Source organism: Psittacula echo (genome assembly GCF_963264785.1).
Source record: "Psittacula echo genome assembly, chromosome: 4".
Lineage (NCBI taxonomy): Eukaryota > Metazoa > Chordata > Aves > Psittaciformes > Psittacidae > Psittacula > Psittacula echo.
The window spans coordinates 108,885,250-108,900,836 of record NC_137738.1 but is presented as its reverse complement, the minus strand read 5'-3'; the positions used below and the strand labels follow the sequence as shown (position 1 = coordinate 108,900,836).

The 15,587-nt window shown below is 43.4% G+C and overlaps 1 protein-coding gene across 2 annotated transcripts in view; it reads right to left on the bottom strand.

Moving 5' to 3' along the window:
• ASXL2 (ASXL transcriptional regulator 2) overlaps positions 1 to 15,587 on the bottom strand; it is a 106,389-nt gene that overhangs the window by 66,663 nt on the left and 24,139 nt on the right. For both annotated transcript variants that reach the window (XM_080615755.1, XM_080615754.1), the window contains exon 2: positions 7,786 to 7,868. In XM_080615755.1, the coding sequence (XP_080471881.1) occupies positions 7,786 to 7,868 (83 nt within the window). The remainder of the gene's footprint in view (positions 1 to 7,785; positions 7,869 to 15,587) is intronic.

The window sequence follows — 15,587 nt, the reverse complement described above, 5'->3', positions numbered from 1 at the left end:
AGGTCCTGCCTGACAAGCTATTTTTTAGCCAAGAGCTAAGATGATCAAAGAACACCAAAGAAATGCTAAAGATGAGCTCATCAGCATGTCAAGTGGCCCAAAGCCATTTTAAGAGCAATACCACGAAGGCTGCTCTGACTCATGCCAATTTCCTTCACGAAAATGTGAACTGTGTGTAACAGCTCACCAGTAAAAGCAAAATTTTCAACAGAGACAATATCTGCTGATGTGCAGATACTTATTAAAATGAAATAGCAAGCAGACTGCATAGCAAGAATCTGTTTCCTTCATATTTTGACTAGAGGCATCAAGGATGAAAGCAAAACTCTTGACATGCTTACTCCATGAGAAATTATCAAATATTCTACCAAGATAATTCTGTATATTCTCTGTATTAGTCAAAGGTGTCAAAAGGTGGATGATGGCTATATATGTTCCTTAAGCATAATGTCATGACCAGAATCAGATTGAGCTGATGGAAATGCTTCATTTCTTGAAAGCAAATAGAAGTATTCAGAGTCATTATGGAGTTTGCTAAGGATTCAGCCTACACTTAGTATCATAGAATGGTTGGAAGGGACCTTAAGGATTATCTTCAGTTCCAAACTCAAGACCATTGGATTTATGAAAACACTGAAGAACTAATCTACAGAGGAAGTGAATTATAAAACCTGCTTCAGGGAGGTAAAACTACATTAGTGAACTCAAATCCAAGACTTGCCACCTCACAATAGGCTCAGACCAGCAGATCTTCATACCAAGTTCTGCACAACTGCCCTGCCAGGCTGATCAAGAACATGGCTCAGGTTCTAAGTGCAACGCAGCTGGCCAGCAGCAAGGATGCGAGGCTTGCCTGCTTTCTGCCTGGTGCAGGATGCACATCTCTTCCACTGTGGGACAGTTTCAGTTTTCCCATTTTCCTAATATTTAAGATAAATAAATAAGAAATACATTTTTCACCGGTTGCCAATTAATTCTCTTCACCTAGATGAAATTTCTTGGCCTGGAGAGCCTTTTATGTAGACCCACCATGGCTTTAAAGAACAGCTTCTACAAAGAGAGAAGTCTACGGTTTTTCATAGGGGCAGCTTTTAATACGGAAGCACTTTGTAAGAGACAATCTGTCCTCACACCCAGTGTCACTGGGATCCAATACTTCATCCTTTACAATATAATTTAAAAATCCTGTACCCTTTCAAAAGCCCCCCTTCCACTCCTACCTTGATTGGGGTGCTGGGTTTGTTTGGTTTTAGGAGGAGAGCTATTCTGGAGAAAGAATTTCCTGACATCAAGCTGTTGAAGGAACAACTGCCCTGAGGATGGAGGAGCATCCAACTTTTTGCTCCCAATCCCATCTTACTTCCTAGCTCTACAACAGAAGATAAGGAAATCAAAGTACTGAAGAACAGTTAGGAAATATTTTAGTGACAAAGCCTTCTGCCAAGAATGAGACATCACTTCATTGGTCCTTAATTCAATCTGAGATGCAAGAATATCCTCTAGCAGCAAGCAGCTTTCATCTTCCAACAAAGAGCATCTAGTCCAGGCTCCAGCCTGACCCTTGCTCAGACTTCTGAGAAGTCAAGAGTACTGTTTGCCTTTTAAGTTCATCCTCTCTCCTCCTGCAGGAGAATGACCAAGTATAGCATTTCTCCCCACTCAGATGAGATCCTCACTTTATAGTATACTGCAGGAGTAACATGAAGGGGAAGAGGTAAAAAAATAATAAATAAAATCCATGGTTTCTGTCAGGTGAGTGCAATCTGTGTCACTTTAGTTGTCAGCACTCAGGAAGACAGACTGTTCATGTTACCAGACTCACAGATGACAAGCCAACCTCAGAAATACAGCACACTTCTGATCTTCAGCTAACAACAGAGGAGAAATACAGGCAACCAGTGAAGAAACTTACAGAAGCCTGAAGTTACAGTGCTGGCAGCTAATTTACACAAGCATCAGACTGAGTAGCTCCAGCCCCCAGCATATAACTATCTCCTTATACGGGAGCAAGCTCCCACCTGAAGGATTCTCTGTGCTGGATGCTCTTGCAAGGAACTTGGAAGAACCGACTTGCCAATGAGAACAATAAAGCAGCCACTGCCTGGAGGGCAGCTAAAACTTGAAACAAAACTGTTCATGACACACTTATCTTTAGCCCAAACACAACTGAAGAAAAGGGGACTTTGGTTTCTACACTGTTTCCCTCCACAAAGTGGTTTAAGACTTTGTTTTGGTTGGAAATTCCATAAATACTTGAATTAAAAGTAACCAGAGCACCATGTCTGTTTTCATTTCCACTGAGACTGGAGCTAGTGTTCAGATGCATTTCCTTGCTTAATTAGTATCTAGGGGAAAAAAGTTACTGTGTTTGGACAGAGGTTCACAAGCCAGTATTTTACACAGTGCCCTCTATAAAATCCAGGAAAAACAGAACATTCATAGCTATTAAGTGAAAAGGCTACCAAAGATATAATAAGATCATAGAATGGTTTAGGTGGGAAGGGATCTTAAAATTCATCTAGTTTCAACCCTCTGCCATGGGCAGTGACGCCTTCCACTAGACCAGGTTGCTCCAAGCTCCATTCAACCTAGACTTGAACACTGACAGGGATGGGGCAGTCACAGCTCCTCTGGGCAACCTGTGCCAGGATCTCACCACCCTCACAGGGAAGAACTTCTGCCTCAGATCTCATCTCAATCTCCCCTCTGTCAGGTTAAATCCATTCCCCCTTGTCCTCTCCCTACAGGTCCGTGTCAGAAGCCCCTCTCCAGCTTTCTTGTCAGCCCCTTTAGGCACTGGAAGCTGCTCTAAGGTCTCCCCAGAGCCTTCTCTTCTCCAGGCTGAACAAGCCCAGCTCTCTCAGTCTATCTCCATAGCAGAGGTGCTCCAGCCCTCAGAACATCTTTGCGGCCTCCTCTGGACTCACTCCAACAGCTCCACATCCTTCTTATTTTGGGGACCCAGAGCTGGATGCAGCACTGTGGGGTGTGGGGGTGTGTCTCACCAGAGTGGAGCAAAGGGGGAGAATCTCCTCCTTTGACCTGCTGGTCAAGCTCCAGAGCACGGTTGGTTTCTGGGCTGCAAGTGCACACTGCTGGATCTGAATCACCCAAGGAGGGCCACAAGGATGATAAGGGGGCTGGAACACCTCTCATATAAAGACAAGCTGAGAAAATTTGGACTGTTCAGCCTGGAGAAGGCTGAAGATGCATTGAGGCCTCATAGCAGCCTTCCAATACCTGAAGGGGGTCCATAAGGAAGCCAGAGTAGGACTTTTCATCAGGGACTGTACCAATAGGGAAAGGGGTTATAGGTTTAAACCTAAAAAGGGGAAGTTAAGCTTAGGTATAAGGAATTTCTTCTCTGTGAGGGCAGTGAGGCTCTGGCACAGGTTACTCAGAGAAGCTGTGGCTGTCCCACCCCCGGTGGTGTTCAGGGCCAGGTTGGACAAGGCTCTGAGCAACCTGGTCTAGTGGAAGGTGTCCCTGCCTGTGGTATGGGAGTTTGGAACCAGACGATCCTAAGTTCCTTTCCAACCCAAACCATTCTGTGATTCTATGTTGAGCTTCTCATTGACCAACACCCTCAAAGTCCTCCTCAGGGCTGCTCTCAATTCAGTCTCTAACCCAGCCTGTATTTGTGCTTTGGATTGCCCTGACTCAGGTACAAGACCTTGCTCTTGGCCTTCTTGAACTTCATGACCTTTAAAAGCTAATTACTCCTCAGATACTCTTACACTGATTCTCACATATGTGAAGAGATTAATGAAATCCAATGACAAGTTAACAATTTTGATTTAAAAAGCTATTTTTCAAAGAAATGTGAGCCTCTGTTGCTAACTCTTGGTGTCACCTATCCCATGCATTCAAGCTTGGGGAGGTTTCTAAGCTGGTGTTGCTTCAGTTAACACCATTATCCCATGCATCTTCAAAGTCTCATATGAAAGTGTAAGCGTTATGACTTGCTCAGGCTTGCCAAAGCTACATTGCCAACAGAGATAAAGCAATATAGGATGTTGTACAAATCTTAAAGCCAGATAAGGTTATGCTGCCAATTTGTTGAGTGTTTATCCTCAAGTATTTTCTTTTTGCAGCATGCAAGCAGTGACAAGTAGGTAGGAAAGGATCTCAGGATTAGGGCAGCCTGTCAAAACAGGCAAATCAAGAAAATTAGGCTGACAGATCACACAAGAAGTATAGTTCTAGCTTCAGGATGCCCTAGGCTTCCAAAACTGATGTGTCAGAGTACTGGTCCTGGGCTAGCCTTTGAAAATCTCATTATTAAAATTGAGTACTAGAATGAAGTTATAAATACAGCCAGTATCACCCCAGGTTTTTGCATTGCTACAAAAATTCCTCCATCTTAAGACCTAGCCTTGTCCAAAAATTAGTCAAATTGCCCTCCATGTACCAAAAGCCACTGTTACTGTTTTTTTCACTCTCCACTGCCACCCTTCTTCCCTGCAATCCCCAATACTCTAAAACGGGACCAGCACTTCCAGCCATCTAAACTTTAAACATGCCCTCAAGCTTCCTTCTCAGCAGCTGGCCAACTGGCAGCACATGCCAGGAATCATTAGAGCAAGAAGATGGACTGGCAGTACAGCCAGGCAGGAAAGTGACTGCTGGACACAAGCTGAGCTCCCCACTCTCTCCGCCTCATTTCAGCACATCTGTAGGAAAGCTGTTTGTCACTTCTAAAACTATTTTCTTTCTGGAAATCAGATATTTTAAAAGGTTAGATATATCTATATATATATAGATACAGACTTGAAGCAGCAGATGGTGAATGAAAAAAAACCTAACAAGCATACACTGAAGTCAAAATGACAGTTTAGAGATATGTGGACTGTGGAAATACTTGCCAAAGAAATTTGCAATTTTGTTTATTAAAAGCAAATTGCATTGAGAAACAATTTGAAAACTCAAAAGCCTCAACATACATGTTAACCAGGGAGCCCATGTCCTGCCTGCAAACTCACACACCATCATACCAAACTAAAGTCTTGCAGTGCCTCAAGGCAAGCAAGTACATGGAAATTGCTATAATCTGCTGTCAAAGGCTTTGCCGTGGTTTCCTGCCAGAACCTCTACGCACAAGACGACTCAGAAACCGGTGAGCTCATCATGCTCTTCTGACAGTTTTCATGCTGTCAAAAACACTAAATTTTTTCAATCAAATGATAGAACAGTTTGGGTTTGAAGGGACCTTAAAGCTCATCCACTTCCAACCCCCCTGGCATGGGCAGGGACACCTTCAACTAGACCAGGCTGCTCCAAGCCCCATCCAACCTGGCCTTGAACACTTCCAGGTATATCGATTCATGTGAAGCCCATCTTGTCACAGGCAAGGACATATCAGAAGCCCAGTCCAGCCACAAACACATTACTTACTGGCAGCAACTGGAATTGAATTGCTTAAGAACTGAAAGCCTTTTAGGTCTTAAGGCTTTACTACATCAATCTAACACTGAAGGGGAAAGGCCACGACACAGCATCCACAACACGTGCTTAGCCACAGCACGACACGTGGCTAAGTCTGCAAAGCTGGGCAGCTGAACTAGAGAAATAGAGTTTCACATCTAACTGCTTGCACAAACATCTTCTGGGACTTAAGATATGAGGAGTCTGCACTGTCCTGATGCTCACCAGCAGCTTTTAGAGGAAAACAACTTACTATTAGCTCAGGCTAAATCCCCAAATCAGCTATAAGCAATAAGAAGGGCTTGGGTTGAGAGAGATTATTTGGCACCACAGCATTTCCCTTCTGCCCTTTCCATTTTTTTTTTTTTTTTTTGGCTGTTTCATCCAAAATCTGGCCTCACCAGCCAGAGTGGATCTTTCACACCCTATCTGAGCTTCTGCCTAAGGCTCTGCCCCAAAAAGAGCATTCTGAATTGTTAAAAGCGTTCACCAATGTAAGTGCCTGGATGTCTGCTGGGCTTGCATTTTGCCATCAGTGAGACCACTGGTACAGACAGCTGCATTTCTATTCTGTCCTTGGGTGACACAAGAAGGGGGCTGACAAGTGCACTCATTGTTTAGGAACATGCCTTCGATTATAGATTAACAGTGTTTAACACAATAGTGAAGCTGCCCCAAGGCTGGTAAGCCTTTGATCTGACTGAAAGCAGTATGCCCCGAAGTGGAGTGTATCCCTAGAGCAGAAACCACACTTCTATCACCTCCCTAAGAGCTAAATAAGTACATTCAGTCCTTACTTTTAGATAAACTCACAGGTCCAAAAAGCAAACCACCTCCGCATTGTCCGTAATTTCAGTGGAAGATGCTGTTATCAACAGCAAAATTTCTAGGCTTGGGCCCTTGAGTATTTCTTGCAAAGCAGATGGGTTACTGTATTAAACTCGCAAAGTAGACTGGAAAACATCATTAAGTCAAATTCAGGACAGCTATTTAATTCCAAAATAGACCAACTGGCACACCCAATGCTCTTTTTCCTCTCCCTTTTTCTTTGTTCTGAGGAAGCAGAAATATAAGTACTTTGTACTCCCTATGGGGAATTGTTCCCTATCTCAGCAAATAACACCATACTATCTCCTGGAAATATGTATGAGCAAGGACTCATGAATTAAACTACAGTAACAGTAGTTCAAGAGTTACCATCTGAATAGCTCCATTTCTAAAGCAGATCGGCGCCACCAAGCTGGCACTTCCTTTGCCCAGCACACCAGCCTGCTCCTTGGTGGGAACAGGAAGATCTCTAAGGCAGAACCACATGCTGTTCCAGATAATACTAAAAAAGTAGCATGAAGCATAAAGTTTTCTAAATAAGGATTTGTGAGGCTGGTGTTTTACTTCCTGGACAGCTTTGGGGTTTGTTTTAGGTTGCTTCAATTAAACTGACTATTCTTGTTTAAAAAATAAAAATATATAGATATACATATACACAAAATAATCACAGAACACTTAGAATGGTTTGGACTGGAATGGAGAAATAAGAAATAGTTAAGTTTGCTTCAGTACCTGAAGTCTGAACTACTTGAACAGATCTAGCTTACCTTATAACAAGAGCCACAGACTAGAATCATGCATGCCTGGAAATTAAGTATGACCCTTATCACAGAATGGTTTGGGTTGGAAGAGACCTTAAAGCTCACGTAGTTCCAACTAGAACTAGTTCTCTCCCTGACATTTGCAGGGACACCTTCCACTAGAGCAAGCTGCTCCAAGCCCCATTCAACCTGGCCTTGACCACTGCCAGGGATGGGGCAGTCACAGGTCCTCTGGACACCCTGTGCCAGCACCTCACTACCCTCACAGGGAACAACTTCTGCCTAAGATCTCATCTCAATCTCCCCTCTGTCAGTCTAAATCCATTCCCCCTTGTCCTGTCCCTATAGGCCCCTGTCAAAAGCCCCTCTCCAGGTTTCTTGTTGGCCCCATTAGGCACTGGAAGCTGCTCTAAGGTCTCTCTGAAGCCTTCTCTTCTCCAGGCTGAACAAGCCCAGCTCTCTCAGCCTGTCTCCATAGCAGAGGGGTGCCCCAGCCCTCAGAGCATCTTCATGGCCTTTTCTGGACTCACTCCAACAGCTCCAAGTCCTCCTTATGTTGGGAGCCCAAAGCTGGATGCAGGACTGCAGAGATCTATCTAGTTTTCTTGTGAAAAGTACCACTGACTTGACATCTGGTTTGCAAATGGCACTTGGACCTCAATTCTGCAGGTATGTAGCATTTCAATCCCCAAAACACAGGGGCTAACAGTAAATTAAATCAAGTTGGAACCAAAGTATGAATGTGTTTTACTTGTGTAGGCACTTAACTCACCTGATTTCTTTAAGTCCTTCTTTCTGGATAACTTGCAGGATCTCTTTATGGCTCATAGGTGTATTAGGATATTTCTCCAGGACCTGGCAAGCAAAAGTAGATTAAGAAGAAGTTACTCATTTGCATTTTCACTTTAATGTTTGACTGCACATGAAACTACATTTAATGGTTTGGACTTCTCCATGGCTACAACTGAGAAAGAACTTCTCACATCTCATCAACACCCCTTCCTTCCGAAGGATGTAAGGAGCAAAGAGATTCCAAGATGACTGGCTAAAGGGCTTATTTTAGTGCAATTCCCAAATTTTATTTCAAATGTGCTGTCCCCTAGATAAAGCTTCTTTGAGAATTAAACGGTCCACAGTAACAGGGTGGCTTCACAATCAGCACGTTCACTTGGGAATGTTTCAGGAACTGTCAAGATACCTCAGACACAACACTTCCCAAACCAAAATCCCTACAGTTTGCACAGTTGAAACATCTACCAATCAGTTTGGTTGTACGTATTAAATAAATTTAAGGAAATTTGGGGTTTTAGACCATTAGGGTTCTTTGAAACTCTCTGGACATGGCTCGGGTTTAAAGTTTATAAATATGGTCTATGAAAACGGTTCCTGCATTCAAAAGTTGGACACACTGCTGCCCTTCCCCAGCCCAGCACCTAAACACCACTCACCTCCCTTCCAAGGGAACTAAGATGCAAAAGTATACTTCATCATAGCAGACAGAGATGCTCAAGACTTCTGAAGGAAGATGCCAGTTAAAATACAACATATGGATATTTTAAGCAATACTGGGGAGGGGAAGGTGGGATGTTTCCTTCTTAATCATCTGCTTTTGACCCATGGCCAAGGGTTCATTTTGACATGAACCCTTGAGTTCCAACTTAACACCAGAAAACAAAGCATCAGTATGTTAAGTACAAAAACCTGCAAGTGACTTTGCAGAAGGAAATGGCCCGTTTTAATGTCTCTGTTCAAAAGCAGTCCTGAGTACAGCTTCTCCTGAATGCCTGCACCTTATTGAACCCAGAAACATTTAAGTTACCCTGATGGCTGCAGATTGATCTTTGTTTGGAAAGGACTTTGAGAAGACCTTGCTGAACTGAGCCATCTCTCTGCTCATAGAAACAAAAGACCTACAAGAGCTACATTTAACACCATCTTTAGCTCTGGAAGCCTTAGCTGATGTCTTCATCCTGCTAACCTCTTGTTCACTTATGTTATGTTAAAGACTGACTTTCACAGCAACTTAAACCATTTCCAAAGGACAGTATGTGACTTTCACTGGTGGCTAGGGTGAAGCACACTCTTCATACCAGAATGAATAGCAGAATAGCAAATGTATAAAAAAAGAGAGTTTAAAACAGATTTCAGTAGGATTTGTTTACTCTCACTCTCCTGTCAGCCTCAGTGACTCATTCCGTCTTTAGCTGTATTGGAACAGAGGATGCCCTGAGCAAAAGGATACAAAATGAAAGTGGTTGAAGAGTAATTTAAGTCAGACCACTGCAGGTTTTAGATTTATATCAGCTCCTAATTCATGTTCTCTCAGCACTGCCAAACAGTCAGTATACTTTTATACCATTAACTTGGAACAAAACCTGAAAGCTTGCTCTCCACAGCGTGCCAAAAGCCCATGGAGGGCAAGCAGAGTTATGGTTATCTCGATTTCCATCTGTGGTGTCAACCTTTTCATGGCAGCTAGCAAAACAAATTAGGAGAAAAATAAAGCAGTGCCAGGATTCCTTTCACAAGGGACTTGAGGGTATTTGTCATTTCTCACACACTGAAATCAAAATGTGCATTCTTCTCTGGCACAGTGCTTTCCTCTTGACTTTCACTACATAGACATGCTCTTGACAAGTCCCATCCCGCTCATACCTAGAGTGGCAAAAACACATTTCATTAATTTTTCACTAGGCACAACCACAGTGCAAGCTAAAACTGTGTTTGATCATAGAATCTCATCATTAAGAGCAGAAAGGAAGAAAAGCTTTTCTAATTATATCCTTGAATGCCCACAGGATGCTTCTGTGCATCTCTCCCAGGTAGCCTGTCCATACGGCTTCCTCCCATAGGACTTTTTCCTGTAGTTGAGCTCAGAAAGATGACTCATCTGGCCTCCTGCCACACCTTGTCTTCCCTGCAAATCATGATGGACCACTCTTGGTCTCTGAGAAGATTGTTCCTGAAGATAAACCAGCTCTCCTGGGTTTCTCTGCTCTGCAGGAAAGATTCCTGTAGTATCCCATGTATCAGTTCCCTGAACAAGCCAAAGCCAGGCAGTTTTTTCCTTCCACTTGCTTTCTTAATCTCACATAAGCTCTTCTCATTTCAGTGACCTGAAATGAATGACGAACAGGTTGGATTTCCGTGATGAGTTCTCATTTCATCACGGTCACGGAAAGCAAAGGTGCCACTGTGCACCACTGTTCATCCTCCCACATCAACTCTTCCATTCTGCTAGATCCTAGATCTCCTCTAGCCTGTTTGTCCGGCACCTGGCTCAAAAGCTGTCCTCAAGCAAGTCTAAAAATCTCTTAGATTGGCTGTGCCCTGTATCACTTTGTGCTTCCAGCAGATGCCAGGGTACAGTCAGAACCAACTCTCCACTCAAAAGCTTCTTCCAGTTGTCTGAAGACGGTTCATGCACTTCCTCTTCTTGATGAGCTGGTCTGCAGCAAACACCCACCATGGTGTCACCCTCCCCTCTGAACTTAACTGATAAGCTCCCAATTGAGTTATCAGCAGCTATACAGCACAGCTCTGCACGCTCCTAAAGCTGTTCTTTAGCAGAGAAGGCAAACCCTTCTTCTTTTCCATGTCCCTCCTTCCACTTTGAGACAAGGAGGCACAAAAGCACAAAATGTAGTCAGTTCTAAGTAATGTTAAGTTTGATGGCTTTGTAATGGAAAATAACTGCAGTGCTTGAAGGTAGTTGACACAGTTTTAGGTCCTTAGGACCTTAGTACAAAAAGCGTTAAGAAAAGCAGAATAGAAAAACAGGACCTGGGGGTGGGGAGTATCTGGGACTAGCAGACATCCAAGGTGGGCACAATTAAACTAACTGATAAGTAGAAGGACAGGATGATTGCTATGTCTGTAATGTTAATTAAGTTGGTGCTTCAAAGACTGCCAGAAGTTGCAAAGATTGTTGGGAGAAGTAAATGACCCTCAAAGACCACCATCACATTTTTGTATGCATGTGGGAAACTTTCTGGAAAATGATGTAATTCATGTGTAGCCTCATGAATATATATGTGTGCCCAGTGACTATATAAGGATGGCCTGAGTAGCAATACCGGGATACACCTTAAGAGGAGCTATCCCCAGCATCTCCCAGCACCTCAATAAAGAACACCTGCTTGTCAACTTAAAACTTTGTTGGCAAGTTTGTTCCTGGAGTTTTCTCCGAATCAACTTAAAGCACCCCAATCATCCAGCCCTCCATGAGTTTAAACTCACCAGCACTGAGGCTCTGAACATAATCAGAGCTGATCAAGAGGGAACAGAGCTATTAGTATCAAAACTGCACACAGACCTCCAATTCCTCCTGTTCCATGCTGAACACATTTGCACATAAGCATTTTGGGCTGGCCCATGGGTGTGCTGGGAAGGTGCAAGAGGTCCTCTGGAGAAGTGGAAGAGGCTTCCCTGTCACAGACACCCAAGTGCCTCTCTTCAACTGATACTTCTCTTTTGGTTTTCAGTCTCATTCCCACACCAAACCTAGTTTAAAACCCTCCATGCTGTCAGCAGCCATGTTGGCAAATATGCTTTTGTCCATTTTATTAGATGGATGCCATCTCTTGCCATCAGTCTGCATCCGTAAAAGAGTCCCATGGCCATAAACCCCTCACCCTGTCTATAAATACTAACTGTGCAGGCAGAAGCTGATGCTCAGACATCTCTTCCTGCCTAAGTCTTTCCTATTCATCACCAGAATCTAGGAGACCACCCAAACCCCCAAGACCTCTGAAACTTGCTCTCAAGGCCTGGCATTGACCTTTTATCTGCTCAAGGTCTCCTTAGCGAGATCTTGGACAAGATTTTGGGAGATCTAGAACAAGGAGGATGGCTTTAAGCTGCCAGAGGGGAGACTGAGACGAAATCTTAGGAAGAAGTTGTTCCCTGTGAGGGTGGTAAACCCCTGGCACAGGCTGCCCAGAGAAGCTGTGGCTGCCCCATCCCTGGCAGTGTTCAAGACCAGGTTGGATGGGGCTTGGAGCAACCTGGTCTAGTAGAAGGTGTCCCTGTCTGTGGCAGGGCGTTGGCACTGGATGGGCTTTAATGTCCCTTCCAACCCAACATTCATTTTACCTGCCAGATAACAGCACAAACTCCAATTTATTTTCCATTGGGCTGAATGTACAAGAATATTCACTTGAGGACATGAATCTCTGGCGGCTTCTAAGTATAGAACTGAGGGATTTTGCTAGAGCCACTAATGTAGTGCCACAAGTCTGGGTACTGCAAAAAGAGATCAATACGAAATGGCCTGTTCTCAAATGCACAAGAAAAGCATTGTAACTCCAGGTTCACTATTAACACTGACTTCAAAGTAATGCAAATCTATTTCAAGACACTCAGGAACACCCACATATCCAAAAAGGCTGCTTGTCTGCTGGGAGAGAAGACTGAGCTCCCAGCACCTAGACCTTTCATTGAATCTCAATCCCAAATGTTCAACAGATGAACAAGAAACTTCATTTGCCCCTCTCCCCACCCCACAACACACTGATAAAGGCAAACAGCATGAAATTAATGCTGCTGCCAATAGAGCTTGAGACTTTGAAAGTGCTGCTTTGCTCACCAAAAAACGAACAATTCAAACTCTGGCCATCACTGCTGAGGAAAGACCTCTAAACAGTCTTCATCGACACAATTATCTACTATCAGATTGTCTGCTATTTGGCAATAAATACTAAAAAAAATAAGAAAAACCAACCAACCTTCAAACATCGGGGTTGGACCCCCAGGTCCAAGACTGTTTTCCATTAACAACCAGATGACAGCACACCCACAACAGGTTCACAAACAATACAAACCAAGGTGGAAATGGATGACGCACAAGATGGCTGTGTGGCCATTCAGAGGGACCCTGAGAAACTGGAGAAACAGACAGAACCTCAAGTCCATAGGGAAATTCCAAGTCCCCAGCACATAGAGAGGAACAACTGCCTGTTGATCATGCACCAGCAGCATTCCCTTGATGCAAAATAAAAGGCCACCAGCACCTAAAGGCCACTGCCACCCTGGGCTACACAAGGCAGAACTGGTGACAGCAGGCTGATGGAAGTGATCCTTCCCCTCTGCTCAGCAATGTTGAGTCAGTGTCTGAAGTGCTGTATTCAGTCCTGGGCTCCCCAGTTCAAGAGAGTCACAGACAGACTGGAAGAAGTGCAGCAAGTGACAACAAAGATAAAATATGCTCCAGTTGCTTAAAATTATATGGAGGGTAAGATAGAGACCTGGCATTGTTTAGCCAGGAGGAAACAGCCTGAGAGATCTGGGCTTGTTCAGCCTAGAGAAGAGAAGACTCTGAGGAGACGTTATAGCAGCTTCCAGCGCCTAAAAGGGCTAACAAAGCTGGAGAGGGGCTTTTGAAAAGGGCCTGTAGGGACAGGACAAGGGGGAATGGCTTTAACCTGACAGAGAGGAGATTTACATAAGATATTAGGAAGAAGCTGGAGAAGATCCTTTCCAGCTCAAACCATTCTATGATGAAGGCCCAGAGGAATCTTATTGGTGTGTGTATAAGCACTTGACATTGTAAAGAAAACCAAGCTGGACTTTTCAGTGACATCCACTCAAAGGACACGAGGTGATGGGCACAAGTTGAGTGTGGTGGTGTTTGGGGGTTTGGTTTTTTTGGGTTTTTTTTTTTTTAGATTATTATTCTGACAGTGGTCAAACACTGGAAAACGTTGCCTAGGGTAATGGAGTCTCCACCCTTGGACTGGACAATGTTCTAGGAACCTCACTTTCAGCAGAGTGGTTGGACTAGGTGATACCCAGAGGTCCATTTTAACCTCAATTATTCCATGACTCTATGATACAGACCTTCCTCAAGTGATCAGAAGAAGCTGATTTAGTCACTAACAGACCAAGGTTAAGTATCACCACATAATTTTATATTTCCCTTTCATGTTCCTGCTTTCTAGCTGGCCAGGTTAAATCCACAGAAGACATTTCCCAAGCCAAGCTGTGAACCACTTTCCACAGGCTATTATGAGTGCCAAACCATGCATGGCAAGAACAGGACATTAATACAAAGTCAACACCTTCAGGTTAGGTACTTCACACAAAGATTGCTGGGAGAACATTTTGAAGAAAAAAGACGAAACCATGATTGCCCTAAAGTGTCAGAATTTCCCTTAGCCATCTATCACTATCTATTGTCAAGACACTCTTGCGACAGATGAATTCTATTAGACAATATAGACCTCGCTAAAATTATAGAAACAGCCTTCAGAAAGTATCTAATGAAGTAGTTGTTCATGTAATCTAACCAGCTACACAGCAAGAAGGGATCTCAGACTTTCACTTATGATAACTGGAAACATGGAATGAGGGGAAAGAAGGATGCAGAAGGAGGAAAAAAAAAAATATTTAAAAAGCTTAGCATTCTCATTCATCTCAAAATCGTGGAAAAACAAGCACATTAAGTTGGAAATCTTAACAAACTAAAGCAAGTTATGGTCAGGAAGAGAAGTAGAGATTCAAAGATCTATGGATTTTAGTCTGAATGGCTACCTGTACCTTTGACATGTAAGACCTAACTGCAGAAAAGTGTCCTGAGATTCAATACCCCTATCCCATAAAATAGGCATTGAAAACCCTTTGATGGTCTGCAAGTTCAAGACAATATCTAACAAAGACAACTAAAACACTGCCACTATTGCAAAAGCATGAAGAGGAACAGGTCATTGTATAAAGGCTTTTGGATCACTAAAAACATTTTATCCAGTGAACACTAAACAATTAGGTCTGGATTAAATAGAACAAAACCATGAGAAGGGCCCAAGATTTGGAAAACATGCCAGATACTTAAACTCAGCCTAGACAGGCTCATCTTGAAAAACAACTTTTCTGGCTGAGCAGCCACAGCTTCTTCAGACACTAGAAAGTTTGCACGAGAATTTAGAGACTTGTTTACAGTCCCAGAAATCCAAAAGCTCACATATCTCCTGTGCAATCTGATCCCCGACCAGATCTAAGAGCAAACCACACGGGAAGAGGTTGGACAACCCACCCTCAAAAGTGGCCAGGGGACTCCAAGTTGCCAGGCCCACACTTTCCACTGGCATGCAGCCCCACATCAAATAACTTTAAGCAACATGCCATGCTCTGCAACACCCCAAATCAGAGCAATGAACATTTAAATCCTTATGAACCAGTTCACCATAGGGCTGTTTCATGTCTATCAACACACAAGTCACATGCTTCTATTATCCGTAAGTGCCTTTAAGGAAAGGGCATGGAGACCAAACACAGTCCATGATGTTAACCCAGATGTTGCTTCACGGCCATTCTGTCTCACTGCAGTTTTGCTAACTTTAGTTAATTCTGCACTGTAGGATCAAAGTTTCTTGTGTTCTGCAACTACCACCACACGTGAAACTGCTAAAACTACCAGCTTTGGCTACACAGGACCAAGATAGATTAGCACTATCTGGTAAATGTTGTCATCTCATGTTCTTTAAGAAACTTGTTTAATACTAACTCAGCCTAGACAGATAAGCAAAGCAGTTCACAACTTCAGATGCAGTAATGCTGCTTTACAAGCTGATCCAGAAG